The sequence below is a fragment of the Alligator sinensis genome, unplaced genomic scaffold, assembly GCF_000455745.1.
Source record: "Alligator sinensis unplaced genomic scaffold, ASM45574v1 scaffold907_1, whole genome shotgun sequence".
NCBI lineage: Eukaryota > Metazoa > Chordata > Crocodylia > Alligatoridae > Alligator > Alligator sinensis.
In genome coordinates, this window is record NW_005841925.1 from 1,244,959 (window position 1) to 1,260,498 (window position 15,540).

The window sequence follows — 15,540 nt, forward strand, 5'->3', positions numbered from 1 at the left end:
TTTCCCTGGCAGTAAAGAGTTTTGTTGATGCAGTGTTTCTACATTTGCACAGTCCAAGCTAGGCAGCAAGCATAACTGGAACTCAAGACAGTCCCAAAACAACCTTGAATACAATTCCTTGATTACTTTTGTTGGGATAGACTTTTTAAGTGCCCTTCCACAGATGGGTTAAGAGCCTTACCATCTCCTTACGGGCTTTACAACTATGACTTAGTCACAATAGAGGAATTCTGAATCTGTGCTAGTACTATATTAGGGCAATTCAGTTACTGGTGAGTAAATGCTTTTCTCCTTACTATACAGAGTCAACAATTTTTACACAACTAAAGCAAATTCAAAACTAGTTCACAATATGGTTAGTCACCAGGAACACTGCGACAACTTGAAGAAAGAACTCTCTTCATGAGCACGAGAGAATTCGAGGCTTTTCCATTTATTGGCCAGATTTATTTAAAGAGAAAAAGTTACTTAATTCAGATTAGAAACACACTATTCTGGTTAATAGCTTTCTGAATGTACTTTAAATTGTACTTGTTTTACCAAACAGCTAAGATAAGTGGTTTCCAGGAGGCAGGGAGGCAAGAGTGCTGGGTACTAGACTGCCTACTGAATTGGTTTCTTTGTAAGAACTGGGAGGGAAGGAGGGGCAGTGTTTTATTTGGGGGCTTTTGATTGGTACTGTTTGATTATTTTGGACAGCACCAAAAGGTACAGGCTGAAGCATTACTTAAAAGTTATATCTGGTCCAAGCTGTAGTAAGATGCCTCATTCGTATCAAATAAATAGAAAGTAACAAAAAATACATTTTTAACATTTAATTGTTCTTCTCAAAACAGGAAGTTTCTACAGATCGGGTACAGTCCTCAATTGCTGTCTCAATTTTGTAAAGGCGGACGTCCTCCTGGTCACAGCCATCTGATGCAAGACAAACCCAGCAGGAAGGCCATGAAGGAAATAGGTTGCAAATATACAAATGTTCATACCCTAAAACAAAAAACAGAATCTGATTTTGTAGAATTGATTTCCATATTGTATTGTGAAATCCAGTATGCTCCAGTTGTTCAAAACTATTGATGTTCTACACAACCTCAGAGAATTTTTTATTTCTCTTTAGATAGCAGCAGATAAAGTTGAAGCATCAGTATTTGTTTCTTTTTCACCCCTACTTCCTGTATAACTTTGAAAGGTTTATTACATGTTCATCTGTTTGATCTTTACAATGCAATAAAACTTGCAAGAGAATTTTAATATCAATAAATACATTTTCGGAACCTCTGCTTCATTTACATGAAGCACTTTCAGCTCCTTTTTTTAGTCCCCAAACTCACACTATACCTTAGCTGTAAGTGAGTTAGTTACAGGATTGGTTCCCTACAAGATGGCATTTTCTATAGTAATTAAAATTGCCTGGATCAAGCTAATTATCTTGCAGAAAAATGTTGATCAGTTCAAGTAGCATAAAATGTTTGAATGTATATACATTTGGGTTAATCAAACTGCAAACTGAAAAGCACAAATAATAAGTTTACTTCAACTCTTAAAAACAAGAAACAAACTCCAGATGGTCTGAAGCATCAGTACATAGCTGTGGCCTCCACAAGAGTCTTCCATTTCACGTGCGTAAGAATGCTCACTTCTATGCAAACCATCCTTGCACAAATCAGAGGATTTGCAAGCTGCTGTGGGAAGAGCACCCCTCTCCCACTAGCTGTGCATTTATTTAGACCAATATGAACAGAAACCTATCACAATATTTCATAAGCCTGGCAACCAAATCTTTGGTGTCGTGCATCTGACTGAGAAGCACGTTTCACCCTAAGGACATGGACTTGTTTAAGAATCATAACATTTTTTGCACCATTAAAAGACAGCACTCAAAGTAGAAGTATGTAACAATCTGCACAGTCCTCAATTTCTCTACAACCAGGCTTCAGTGTTATCCTAACTGGTCTCTTTGTAATCCTTATAAAAGATTAACGGTTTCCTCTGACTTCCAGAACTACAAACAGATTTAATATGTTCCATCAATATCACAGTTTTCACGGATACCAATAAAACAATGTTTAACCTCCGTCTATTTAAAGCTTCTTCCCATTGGGACTTGACTCCTTTGAAGGTACAGTGAAGGACAAACCCATGATTAGTGTCATGAACGAGGGAAAATGAAGAAAAGGGGGAAGCAACATACATCTGCAGTTATACTTTTCTTCTCCCAGGGTGACAATTACCCTCCATCATTGGATCTGGGCATTCTAAAGAGAATAATTTCTCTGGGCCTTTTTTCAAAGTTGGTCTTTAACAATGCATCATTATCTCCACTGAGAAGTGTCAAATACTTGGTCAAAGATCCTAGTAGTGAGACCCTAACTACCTATTAAGCATCTAAGTAGTACTTTAGCATCCAAGTGTGAACCTATGCCATCTTGATGGAGTCCCAGCAAGCTGGCTAAGACACCGCTTTTTCTGACTTAAGACTTGGGGCCAAGATGAAGGCCCACTACAAAAAACAATTTTTCACAGACTCAGCAAGATGGAGTACGATCACATTTGAACACAAAAGAAAAGTGGTTCCAAGTGTTCAGTTTCTTTTTTGTTGAGCATTTGCCTTTTTTTTTTGGTTCCAATTATTCTACTCCTGTAACAATTAACTAGCATTCACTGCCGACTCAGAGAATGCCTTCTATGCAGAACTGTCAGAGGTTCCTCATGCTGCAGGTGTACAGGAAGGGCAAAAGGTGATGGACCATTAAAGGCTAGGTTGCCATGCTGCTAGAGGAATCAGGAAGGGAGAAACCCCATCTCTTTTTCAGTACTTGCAACATCCAGTGAAGGAAGACGGGGGAAACTTCTAGCTACGTTCTGGAGTTCCCAGGGAGCCACATCATAAGCCAGGGAAGCAAATTAAAAGTATATGTTGTAAGTGAAGCCAACACTCTGCCCTATCACAAAAACATCTGTCTGAAGAAGCCCCACTTCTGCAACAGGAAGAGGATTTTGCTTACCTCCCACTTGGCCTGTGCCTCTTGATCTGACCCATGATCACTACTGGCTTGATGGAGAGCCACCCAGGAAGATGTCGCACTGAATTTCATCCTTTTTTAGAAAGGCTCCTGGAAACATTCTGACCAGATAACAAAATAGAAGCATCCTTTTATACATAAGAGAAAGGGGGAGCTTTGTTCTGAGAGCAGTGGCCACACTTGCAATACACTTTCTGCTTTTTTCTCTCTTTTTTTTTTTTTTTTTTACACAGACATGTGCATCTCCTAAGCATAGGGAAACTATGAAAGCTCTTAAAAGATAGGGAAAAGATTTATAAAGGAGGAACAGGACTCCCTGCTGTTTTGTACTGTTGAGGCAGCGTAAAATTTTAGAGAAGGAAGGTAAAAAGGACTAATTTCCAGCAATTAACAGTTGTAAATCTTTTACATGGTGAAGAGAGAATGAACATATGCATCCGCAATTAGGTAATCTCAAGATATTTTTAGAATAATTTGCTCTTTAAGGTTCCCAAAGTCCTTAAGCATGCGTTCAGTCCTACTAAAATTGGGACATAAGGCTCAAATCTTATAACCAGCTAAAACAGGGAATGTTTTGTTGTCCTTCCCTTTCCCCAAAATTTCAGGCAGCCCTGGACTAGAAATCAGAGAGACACTCAAAAAGGGTCACAAGTATCTAGCATGAATTAAAAAAATCCTAATCTTTTATGAACAATACCCTGGGTTTCTTCATGCATGTCCTTTCTTTATGCTTTTCCCCCTATGCTCAGAAAAGAATTGAGATGTAAGGAGGAAAACAGCATATTACTATCTTCTGAAAAGGCTGCTGGTAATCTGAAAAAAGAAATAAGGCAAATTATTACATCATTTTTAAACTCAAACAGGACTTTTTGACCATTGTATAACTAACTTAGAAAGCCATTTAGAAATACTAGCAAAGAGGAAAGAATGAGACACAGTGTTCCTTATACAGCTGTCTATTTTATCTGTTCACGTGACATGAGAGAAAAAGTACACCAATATTGTTTTGAAGTAGATTGAAACTCACCCATGTAGAATGTTAAGCCAATTTAATGAGAAAATTTTCCTCTGCTTCACATGTCCCTATAAGGTTTTCTTCCCACCAGTATTTCACTATTAGTTCACTGTTGTGAACTAATGAATAGGGGATAGATCATTCTAGGTATATCCAGTTCAGTGGGTAAACTACCCATCTAAACCGTCCACCACTGCCGGAGACAGGATACAGGGCTAGATGGGACCATTAGTCTGACCCAGTATGGCATTTATGTTCTTATGTTTACTGTAGTGGTTAGACTGGAGATAGATAATAATGAAAGAAAAAACCTCCTTCCTATCAAAAGCATGTTCACCAAGGCAGACAAGAATGGAAAGTGACTAAACATTTTCTTCCCATTAAAGAAAATGAAAGAGTTGTTTGTTAAAAGACCTGCATTTGGAGATCTTGTTTTGAAAGGATGCAGCAGGTAACTATAGTTTATGGCTGTGAAAATGTATCCGGATATATCAGTAAAAATGCAAGAGGTTAATCTCTTTTGTTGGGGCATACATACAGGGGAGAAAGACAAAAGGTTCAGTCTGAGTCACCCTTTAATATTAGTGGATCTGGTTGCTGTCCTCACAGTTTTATACTATGGTAGAATTTCACTCTCTCAAATAGAATCCCCCGTGGCAGTACCGCAAAGTCTGAGCACCGTGAAATGACAATGAACTTCTCCATCTGAGAAGTGGTTGAAAAAGCTGCAGGAAGGCAAAGGTTCTACTTAAAAACACTTTCAAAGTTTAGTCTTTCACTTGACCTCACTGAAAATGATAGACACACAAGGAGGTATATATTTACACATTTTACTTGGATTAAAAAAGGCAAATTTTCAATCAGCGTCTCAACTAATAAAGACAGAGCCCATTTCTATCAAACAAATGGAGAGTAGGATTCTCCAAATACAACCTTCAATCTTGCTGAACTCCAAGAAAGAAATAAAAAGAAAATGCCTCTGGAAGCTGAACATGATCTAGGTTTCATATATTCTGTAGTTTCTGTAACTTTCCATATCACAGATTGAGGATTCCTGGTTCAGGTAATATACAATTAAAAATAAGAATTAGCATGTGTTAGAGTTTGTGAGAAAGATAAATGCCTCATCAGATCTACACAATAATCCCTGCAAGTACCCTACCACACCTTGCTGCCATCTTCTTTCAGCTGGTCTTCAAACAGCCACTTAACATATTTGTCTTCATTTGCAAGGGAAGAGAAGGTCACTTCAAGAGACTAAGAGGCATTACTTCACTTAAATACATCATGCTTACTGTGCAGCCTCATGCCACTCCCATGAAGCCAAAGATATTTTAGGTTCCACAACAACTGGTTCAGTAATAAGTCTCTCACACACAAAAAGAATGTCAGTCAACTTTTCCCCACCATCCTGAAGTAGGCACATTAAAGAGATTCATACTATTGTCTAAAACGTTCAGCTGCACACACCTAGAAAAGTCCCAATATAAGTAGGACTACTATGCCTTACAAAAAAGGGTTTAAAAAGAAAACAAGTACTGATATGAATTCCTGCCTTGTATACATGCACACAAGTACAGCCACTGTTGCCCTTCTGTCTGCAAATGACTACAGGCTGCGTTTCCATTTTTATTGGGCTGATGAATTAATTTCTGTTTGCCCTTGGAAGTCTGTCTATCAAGAAATACTAGCACTGCATTGCTTGAAATGCAAGATAGGAAGAAATAAGGGAAATAACATTATACATTTGCTTTTTTTTTTTATTTCTGTATGCAATGTAATGTTTAGGCACGTTGCTTGGGACACTTTCTAAAATAAATCATTGGCCATTGTTTAGAGTATCCTTTTGGCTTTAAATACTGGTCAGGAAAACAAAATGATGTAAAAATAAATGAATAACTATTACAGAAATAAAAATGGACTGCATCTAAAAGTGCAAGAGGTGAAATACTTTAACCCTTTCACCAGACAATGTGGCAATATACAGTATATTGCTTCTGTTTGTTTGAGAAGGCTGTTGGAATTTTATACTGACATAGAAAATTATAAATTACACGGAATTAGTTTCCATAATCACTATATATATATACACAAACCAGCTGAGAAAAAAACTGGTTTAGAACGTACAAATGAAAGCCTCACACAGATCAATACAGTGAAAGTAACAATTAACATGCTCAGGTGCCAAACTGATTTGTATTTAAAAAACTATACTTTTAAAATGCATGTACTGTAATTAGATTAGCAGCACAGGCATTTCATTTTGTTGACTTGTCTAACAGGATTACGGCATTTAAATATGCAGATTGTTCTTAAATGTTCAATTGAATGATGCTTGGTGTTAAAATAAATCTTGGTGAATGGGTTAAAAGGCAGGTGAACCACTTAAAAAAAAACCACAACAAGCCATGTGCACTTCAAATATTCTAGTGTTTCACCTGTAAGGTATTGTTTCAAGCAAACAAGACTTAACAGAACATATGGCTTTACAGTAACATCAATTTTGTCAACTAAGTTGTAGCAATAAATACTTAAAATCTCTACCAATAGACTTACATTTTTGATCCGTTTTAAACAATACAGAAAACAATTACCAATTAAAAAACCTGTTGTAAAATGTAGAACACCAAAAATTCTTATTTAAATCACTTTTGTAAGCTAGAACAACCAAAATAACATTTATAGGGCATTTCAGTTCTACAATTCTTCGCCAACCTGGAAGAAACATGAATTCAGATTTTAATTTTTACTTTTTTTTTTTTTTTTTTTTTTACAAGGTGAAAAATGTATGAAAACTGCTAAATACTTTGGTCACACTAATTGTCAAATAGTTATGTCTCAAATACGTTAGATTTGTGTATTCACTTTTTTATAAAACTATTCTTACAGCCATTTTAACTATAGTATCACTACTATCATTACTTGGGTGGCAAGATCTTATTTCACAGACCACCCATTATTAGAACAATACAATATAAACATACGCAAAAATTATTGGTATTTTCTCAATGTGCAATATTTTTTACACTTATGAATTTCTGTACAATGTCTTAAAATCTAGAATATAAACGTTGCTGGTCCTGATCCCTTGCGAAATTAGTGCAGCAGTGACTGGCTTCAACAGGCTCCAGATGAAATCCTCAAGAAACATTAAAACCCTTGGATATCAGTTCATATTCTTCAGCCAACAAAAGTAGACATCACATATCATACGGGGCCATTAACAGATGCCTCTCCTAAAAGGGTGTGTTGTTCAGTCCTAGGAAGTCAAAAGGAAGATGTAAGCGTATATGAAACCAAAGCACTCTTAGAATAATCATCATAATCAAGTCTGGGTAAAAAGCTTAAAAAATGAGCAACCAAAATCTCGTCAAGAGAGAAGTGATTCTGAGCTGGAGTCACAAAAAGAAGTATTTTATTGCAACACAACCTAAGCCAACTTCCCACTTTCATCACCTTACTGATCACACTATTCACCCCTGTTGCCTAATTACATACAGCACATTAACGAGGAAGGCAAATGAAATATGTGCAGATAGCCGGCTGCGTTTGATCTTTAAGAAAATAAAACTGACTTGAGTCACTGAAAGTATGTATATTGACACCCTAGCGATGGTTGGCACAGGATGTTCCAAGAAACTAGACAGTGAGAAGACATGCAAAGTTTTAAACCCAACAGTGCCCTGGTGCCTACTCTGATCTATGAACTGCTGCTTCAGGAGCATCAGGAATTAACTCAAGTCCTCTTTTGTGGAAAAACCAGGAACAATGGAGGGGGACAAACCTGCAGAAGTGAGAAGCGAAGAATGGAATCAATATGTACCTCACTATGGCAAGAAAAGGTTCAAGGTAAAATGCATGTTCTCTTCCTGATAACTTGAACAATACAGAGGAGGGAAAAAGAATCAGCTCCGTTTACATGGTTCCAAGCAGACTGACCCAACTTCTCTCAGCTGAACGGCATGCACTTACAAAGCACAGCAAAAAACACCCAGCCACAAGCTAATCTGAAGGATTCAAGGGAGCGGGATTCCATTTTGTACTGTGCACAAAGGAAGTTACCCGGGATTCTTGCTCTCTGCTGGCATACGGTCATAGAGAAACCACACTCCTGGGTCTGTGCTCAACATGCACATAACCAGCAGCACCCCCCCTAGTTAAACCTTTGACTGCTAATCACTAAAAACATTTTAAAATAATACAGCTACATTAGAAACAGCTGGCACAAGACAAAAATGATAAACGTTTTCAAGAAAAAAGAAATCCGAGGGGTAAAGAGAAATGGGTGGGCTACAACTGTTTGACAGTTGTCACAGCTGCAACATTGAGCTGCTGCACTGACAGGAGAAGAGAAACTACTCGGAGCCACCCTTGGACTCCTAGCAAAAAAATCACTCCTTCTTATTGGCTGGGGGCCAAAGACCTACCTAGGGGACTTCCACCAATCAGATCTGTATGGAGCCCCAAAAGTGAGGACTGATCTAGCGGGATGGTTATAGTAAACTCTTCTTGGAGCTCCGGTAACAGTGACCTGGAGATAAAAGTATTTTAAAATAAACTTCCCCACGTTTAAAATATGCTATTTGGGGCCAAAAGGAATCAGTGAGAAACAAGGAGTCCTCGATTTATCAGTTAATGTTGTATTCAGAACAATACAGAGAACTGTTGGCCATGAGAGCCCTCTGCTGGTTTAAAACTGCAATTTGGATCGAAGACACGGGCCTTAGCAAATATCTGACCAGCTCTAGAATGTGTTTAAAAACAATGCAATGTTACAGCATTTGGAGCTATCACATTTACCTTTCTAAATTTTATCATCTGACAGTCAAAAATGTTAAGCCTATTAAGAGCTGAGCATGTTTTTCCCTAGCTGGAGTGTAGTTTTATTTAGTCTTTGAACATTTAAGAACAAAAAATAAATAAATCTCAGTTTGGTAAAAGTGATATCTGGAAGTGAGAGAAAAGGAGACTATGAAAGAGTGGATTACAGTGTTTCCTGACAACTGAAAAGTTAATATTTTTTATATACAATTTTTCCATCTACATACCTAAAACGGTTGACATGTGTTGATATCTAAATTGTAGAACATTAGAATTTACAGATAAGAGCAATATCAACAAAAAAAAATCAGACTTATTAATAGCCTGTTCAACATGCAAAATACAGAAGCCAGCTACAGGAACTAGAACCCACCACCTGTTAAAAATGCAAGCATGATCATACTACAAAGCCTACAAGTGCATCTACACATGCAACGAGTGTGAAGCAATGAACTCCAGCGCATACTGCGCCAAAGTTAATTGCCCCCAGGTGCCACATTTACACGCGCACCCAAACGCAGCACACCGAGCCAGGTCAGAGCAGTTCTGGCTAGCACAGAGCCCTGGGGGTCAGCCTGCTAGCCCAGGGCTGCCTTGACTTGGCTCAATGTGCTGTGGAGGGGCTGGCTGGGGCACACGAGTGCTTCAGTGTAGGTCTAGCCAGCAGGTAGCCTCCACACTGAAGCACCCTCATGCCCTAGCCAGCCCTGTCAGCATTTACACATGCGTCACTGCACACTAAGTAATGGTGCTGCAGGATAGTACTTGTATTTACAAGTACTAACCTACAGCAATGTTTATTAGTTTATACTGCAGCCTAAAAGTGCCACACGTACAGACATGGAGACATTACTGCACAACTAATTAGGCAGCTCTGCAGTAAGTGTCTTGCAGATGTGCCCTATGTGACCATTTACACACGATTCCAAAGAACAACAGTAAGGAAAAGAAGAGCCTTTCGTCTCTGACCATTGCGTAGCAAGCAATCCTCACTGGCAGAGTGTCTGCGTGTTCAGCTCCCTACCCTATGCACTGTGCCTGATCTGTTGATCTCCTTTCTGCTCCCTGACCTATCTGCCACTATACCACCTGTCCTTTCCCCTCTGTCATGTGGCACTTGTGGCATGGGTGCCACAGGTTGGCTACCCCTGAACTAAAGGGGCAAGCAGAGACAGGAAGCAATACGAAGCTGTAAGCAAGAGAAACCCACCCATGCTGCCAAGTGCTTCACCTCAACAGGAGGCTTAGACTCTCCAACTTTCACTCAGAACAAAATTACCTGCTTATCTCTATTTTTTCTCAATATTTGGCAGAACTCAGAACAGTTTCTTCCTTCTCAGAATCATTTGGGTACTTGGTGTAGCATGTGAGATGAGAGCAAAGGGTAATGCATCACTGACTCTATTACAGGAAACTGAAGCCATCACTGACAATAAACCTATGGGTTTCCAAACCCCTGATGTACAGTATAATAGCTCTATCTGACATCCAGGCAGGAAGCTTTTCCTATGAACTTTGTCAACCATAATGAACCTAAGTTCTGTGCGTCATGCACTTCACAAACCGTATATTGGATTTTCTTGGCTTGTGTTGAATCATGCAGTCAGTAGGGCCGTACACACTTGCAACCTGTACAGCCCAGCAAAACAGATTTCAATTACGTAAGCAAGGCCAGGTGCCTAATTCCAAATCAGATTGTGGAGTGTGCTTATTTGGATAACAGATCTTGCACTTCGTGACAGGAGCTAAGAGACAGTTAAACCACAGCTGCCTTTTTTGGCTTGGTCTCAAATGAAGGTTTGATGCAGAGCTGCCTTTATCTGCCTGACTGTAGGTCTGCCTTTGGGGAGGCTTTAGTAGATTTCGCTGCTGGCATTTTCCATTTCCAGTTATCACTGGACTGGTGAGAGCACCACGCACCTGCACCAAGAAATAACATTGGTGAAATAAGATCAGATGCATCCTTTGAGGGAAGATGCCCTATGTATAGTAGCTGATTGATTCAAATTGGTAAATCTACAATCAAGGCAAGCTTTCTGCCAATTTGCTTAGCTGCATCTTGAATCCACCTATTCCCTCCCAGAATTCTCTGTGCCACCCCCAGGACACAGAGAAAGAGAAGTCTGCCCCAAGCTGCTGATTCCTGTGATAAGTACAGTTAAAAAATGTATAAACATTTAAAAAAAGAATTCTGTCCACATCAGCATTATATTCAAACCATTAGGATTTATACAGTTGGGAATTATCAGCATGACTAATAATCTGCAAAAATCAACACATCCTATTTCATTTTCACGACACTGCAGCACTGTTGGACTTTACCTGACAATGCTGAACTATAAGCCCTGATAAAAATGGGTTGTGCAAGATGGAACAAAGACGCTATGAGCAAATTCACTGACGTTCCTGGACTGTTTTACACTTTACAGATTTGTATCAACTAAAGCAGAGAGGACAACCTTTTTGGCAAGCATGCCACAAATTAGTCCTACACTGAAGGAGAGAGACATTCTGATTCCCTTCCCCTGCTTGATCTGCTCCCTGATCCCTTCCCTGTGCTCTATACCTGCCTGATCTGTTGCTCTACTTTCTGCTCCCTGACCTATCTGCCACATGCCACTTGTGGCTTGGATGTACCCCTGAACTAAAGGGGCAAAAAAATCCTAAAATAAATAATACTGCAAAACAAAATCAAACCAATCCTAAAATAAATAATACTGCAAAACAAAATAGGGATATCTTAAACAATTCATTAAACCAACATAGATTAGCAAGTGGATTTAAATATACTAGGAAGCAAATTGATGTACATAAGACTGTAATAAAGAATCAAAAGCCAAAAGATAAAAATCACTTTCTTGAAAAAGCACTTCTGCCAGCATTTCAAACTTCAAGGAAAAGCACAGTAAGCCAAAAGAGTAATATTCCCTATGACAAAAGGTCAGAACAAGGCCTGTACAATACTTGAGTTCCTGTTACACATTCAGTACAAGTTCAGCATGGCCCTGTAGAGGAGTGAATTTTAGCCAAAGTGATTAATTCCATTTATAAAATAACTTCTCAAAAGGAGGCTGGGTTAAATTAGATCAGATTCTTGCATCGCTGAGCATTAATCACCCTTCAATCACCTGAAAAATAAGTCAGTATTTCCATATCCAGCTAACAGAGTCTATTTGAAGCTCCTCTTCCACCTTTCAAAACTGATTTTTCTTTAAGAGCTTTCATACTTCAAAGATGACCCACTGCCCACAAAACAATGGAAACACCAGCTCAAAAGCAAGAGCATGTAGAGCACACCATACATACTTCCAGACAGAAGGAACTTGCAAGAAATTCTTCAGAGGACCTCCCCACCCCTGCCTCCCTACCTCCAGTCTAAAACTGAACAACAGAAAACACAACTTAAAATAATCCTTCTTACAGAGTGCAAGATGAGTATACAGAAACGAGGATTAAACCATGAGTCTCATAAATGGAGCCTGGTACCAGAAACTGTAGACACCTGAATCAGTTTTATCAGAAAAAACACACCCAAACAATTGTTGGCAAGACAAAGGCTTGAAAGCAGTCTGGATTCTAGTTACCTCTGTTCTGTACTGCTGCTAGCAGGCTGCGAAGTAGCAGGATTTTCTTCTGCAGCTTCTGCATTCTCCTCCACCACGTATTTACAAGAAACATCTTGCGAGGTAGACAATTTTCCTTCCTCACTAAAAGAGAGAGAGAGAGAAAGGAGGTTACACTTTAACTTAAATTCTGGATATGACAAACTTCATGCAACAGTGGGAGACTGGGGAAGGGTCCAGAATTCACATGCAAATGGATTTTGACTTATGACTGAGACATGGAACTCAAGCACAGGGCTTTGGACTCCACACACATCCATTAATGCACCAGCATTTGATGCACTTAAAACTTGACTGGAGAAAAATGCAAGAAATACAATGATTATGCACAAGTGCAAAGAGGGAGCAAAGGATGTGCATGGTGCCTGAAGTGGTAACAATCTTTACTGTACATACCGATAGGATTTCAACACTCTGAAGCCAAAAGTATGCAAAAAACAGGAGAGAAAAGCATAAAAGACTTTCAAAGATTCCCTTACAAACTGGCACCCTGACAGGTTTGTCCATGACAAAAGCACATTAGCAAAATCAGGCCTTTTTTTTTTCCTCAAGACAGTCCTGAGCTATTAACTGGCAACTGCAGACCAGGTGCAGCCCCTGGGCTCCTACCTGGCCACTGCTCCCCCTATCACTCCGGCTGCTGCTGCAGCTGTGGTCTCAGGGCTCCCACTCCCTCGGCGTTTGCTTCCTGTTCCTGCTCCAGTGGGTGGAACGGCACAGCCTGTGCTACTGGGGGTGCCTGCAGCACGGTGCAGTGAAGAAGCTGAAGTGGGGGATGCCTCTGCGCACAGTACAGGGGAAGGAGAGAAAGGGTGGTCTGGGGCCTGTGGCTTGCACTAGTGCAGTCCATGTAGCATGGGGTGTCTGGCTGCTTAAAAGATGGACAGTGCTGAAGTAGCTTATTTACATTACGTTCTACTCTTCCAAAAAGCGTCCTAACAAAGCCAGTTTTTTCATATAGAAGACAAGGCACAAGTGGCTTCTGTTACACAGTGTTACGACAGACACCTGTAATCAGACAGTATAAGACCATTCAAGTTGCTTCTTCAGATAAAGAGCAGATTAGAGTTTCAACTAAGTTAGGGCTACACAATAATCATGCCTAGGTTAACTACTTCACATGCACGTGGGCAGCCTAAACAGTGGTTGGTATGTATTTACTTGGGTTTCTAAATAACTCCCCTCTCTTCTTCATTGTAATTGCAGGTGTTAACTACTTCCACCAGCACCCACATGAGAGCCAACCCTCCTGAGATCAAGGTTAGGTATCTGAAGGATGTACACGGGTGCAATCCTTACACAGACCCTCTCAAATTACAACCCTCCCACCATGATATGAGCCATCAGAAAAAAGGTTTTACAGCATCTGCTCTTTCCTGGTTACCCCCCCAATTTCTTCCTCCACCTGTCCTCCCATCTCTCATTTTACCTGGGTGCTCCATAATGCTTTATTCTTGCCTTCCCTCCTCCCCAATTCTTCTTGACATCAATAAGTAGGTCCAGAGTCACAGATTCTCAAAGAATCAACTTTGTGCCAACAACTGATATCTCTTCCTCTACTCAATCCCAGATCTCATCCTGCCTGATGCCTAATATGATATCCAGAACATATTATTGCAATAAATGTAATAACCAACACTAAACTCCTCTCTCCTCCCAGGCTTTCCATAATCCACCAGCACCATTACTGGCTGCCATCTTCATCTCCATCATCTTTCAAGCCCTAAGTATCCAGGCCATGCCCAAACCTTGGTCCTACCTCTTCTATAATGCAGCTAACTTTGCCTGTTCATACATGGTAGACATGTCTACATGTACATTTACACTAGCTTAAATTTACTGTGAGTAAGCAGGAATAGGCTAGCATCTACACATGCAGGCGACAGGCAGTGTGCAATGAGCTGTTTGTGCAGGCAGCGGGATGCTCCAGCCACTATGCCCTACTGCTGCTGATCCTGCTGGTGCCCTGGGGGCACACCTGCACTCCTGGTTCAGGACCCTGAGTTACAATGGCACAGGGGGGCAAGTTCAACCTGTCCTGCAACCTTCGCCGCTGCCTGGAGGGTTGCCTGTCACAGCGCTATACGTCCCTGCCCTTGGCTGTAGAAGAAGAGATTGCAGCTGGGATCAACATGTTCCTCAGCGTGCGAGAGGCCCTTACCCACCCAAGCGCAGAGACACGGGCTGCTCAATAAAGTTCTGACCTGTGTCCTGCCTGTCTGCATGCTGTAGGGAGGACCTGGGCACCAGGGGAGTGCGCATAGGCAGGGCAAGGAGGGGAGGCAGGGGCAAGGAGTGGCGCTGGGAGGGCCTGCACCCCAGTGCAGGACTTGCCACAGGTCCAGGGCTGCCAAGGATGGCTGCTTGGCATGGGGCTCCCCGTCCCAGGCAGCATCCGGCTCTTCCCAGTCTCCATGGGCTGTGGTGTACAACGTGTGGTAAAAATATGTTATAATCTAGTCATTATGATTTTGCAATAACGTTTGTGTAGCAGCTGTGTGGTAAAAATGTCTCATCTCCCTACACAAAGGCTTCACAGCTGAGAACTGTTTAGTTTCACTACATAATTGCTTCTGCATATTATCACACTTGCTTCTGCTAAGGTATATAGGCCAATGATAGATTTACGAGTAGCACTAGACTTCTGCAGACATAGCCAGGAACAGATGCAACAAATAACTCCTTACGAGAGATAAGAGAAGAGGGACAGGGAAAGATGCTGATGTGAAAAACTCAGACCTTGACCGAAGAAATGACCGAAATGGACTTAAGGACGGCCCCAGGGAGGAGATTTAAGATGTAAATGAGACATGTATGTAAACCGTCATAGAACATGTACCTGCTAGACATATGTTGTAAGACGTAATACTTGGGCTGCCAATAATTACGCAACACGTTAGAATCTTTTGTTTATGTTAGCTATAAAAAGGAACCCCAGACTCTGTTTGGGGTCGACACGGATTTAAATAAATTAAGCTCCCTTGTCGAACTTGTTTGCAAACAATAAATCTAAAATTAGACCCAGCCTGTGTGTGAGACTCTCTCCTAGAGGTGGATTGGA

General features: G+C 40.5%; 2 protein-coding genes across 8 annotated transcripts in view; one reads left to right on the forward strand and one right to left on the reverse strand.

Annotated features, from left to right (window-relative positions):
* Nucleotides 1-3,080, forward strand: part of LOC102386082 (sodium/hydrogen exchanger 10-like) — a 187,372-nt gene extending 184,292 nt beyond the window's left edge. The window contains exon 27 of the mRNA XM_006019214.3: nucleotides 837-3,080. Coding sequence (XP_006019276.1) covers nucleotides 837-887 — 51 coding nt within the window. The 3' untranslated portion in view covers nucleotides 888-3,080. The remainder of the gene's footprint in view (nucleotides 1-836) is intronic.
* A 2,697-nt stretch (nucleotides 3,081-5,777) lies between these two features.
* Nucleotides 5,778-15,540, reverse strand: part of PPP6R3 (protein phosphatase 6 regulatory subunit 3) — a 110,039-nt gene continuing 100,276 nt past the window's right edge. For all 7 annotated transcript variants that reach the window (XM_006019185.3, XM_006019184.3, XM_006019183.3 and 4 more), the window contains 2 exons: nucleotides 12,441-12,563; nucleotides 5,778-7,294 (listed from right to left, as the gene is read on the reverse strand). In XM_006019185.3, the coding sequence (XP_006019247.2) occupies nucleotides 7,243-7,294; nucleotides 12,441-12,563 (175 nt within the window). In that variant the 3' untranslated portion in view covers nucleotides 5,778-7,242. The remainder of the gene's footprint in view (nucleotides 7,295-12,440; nucleotides 12,564-15,540) is intronic.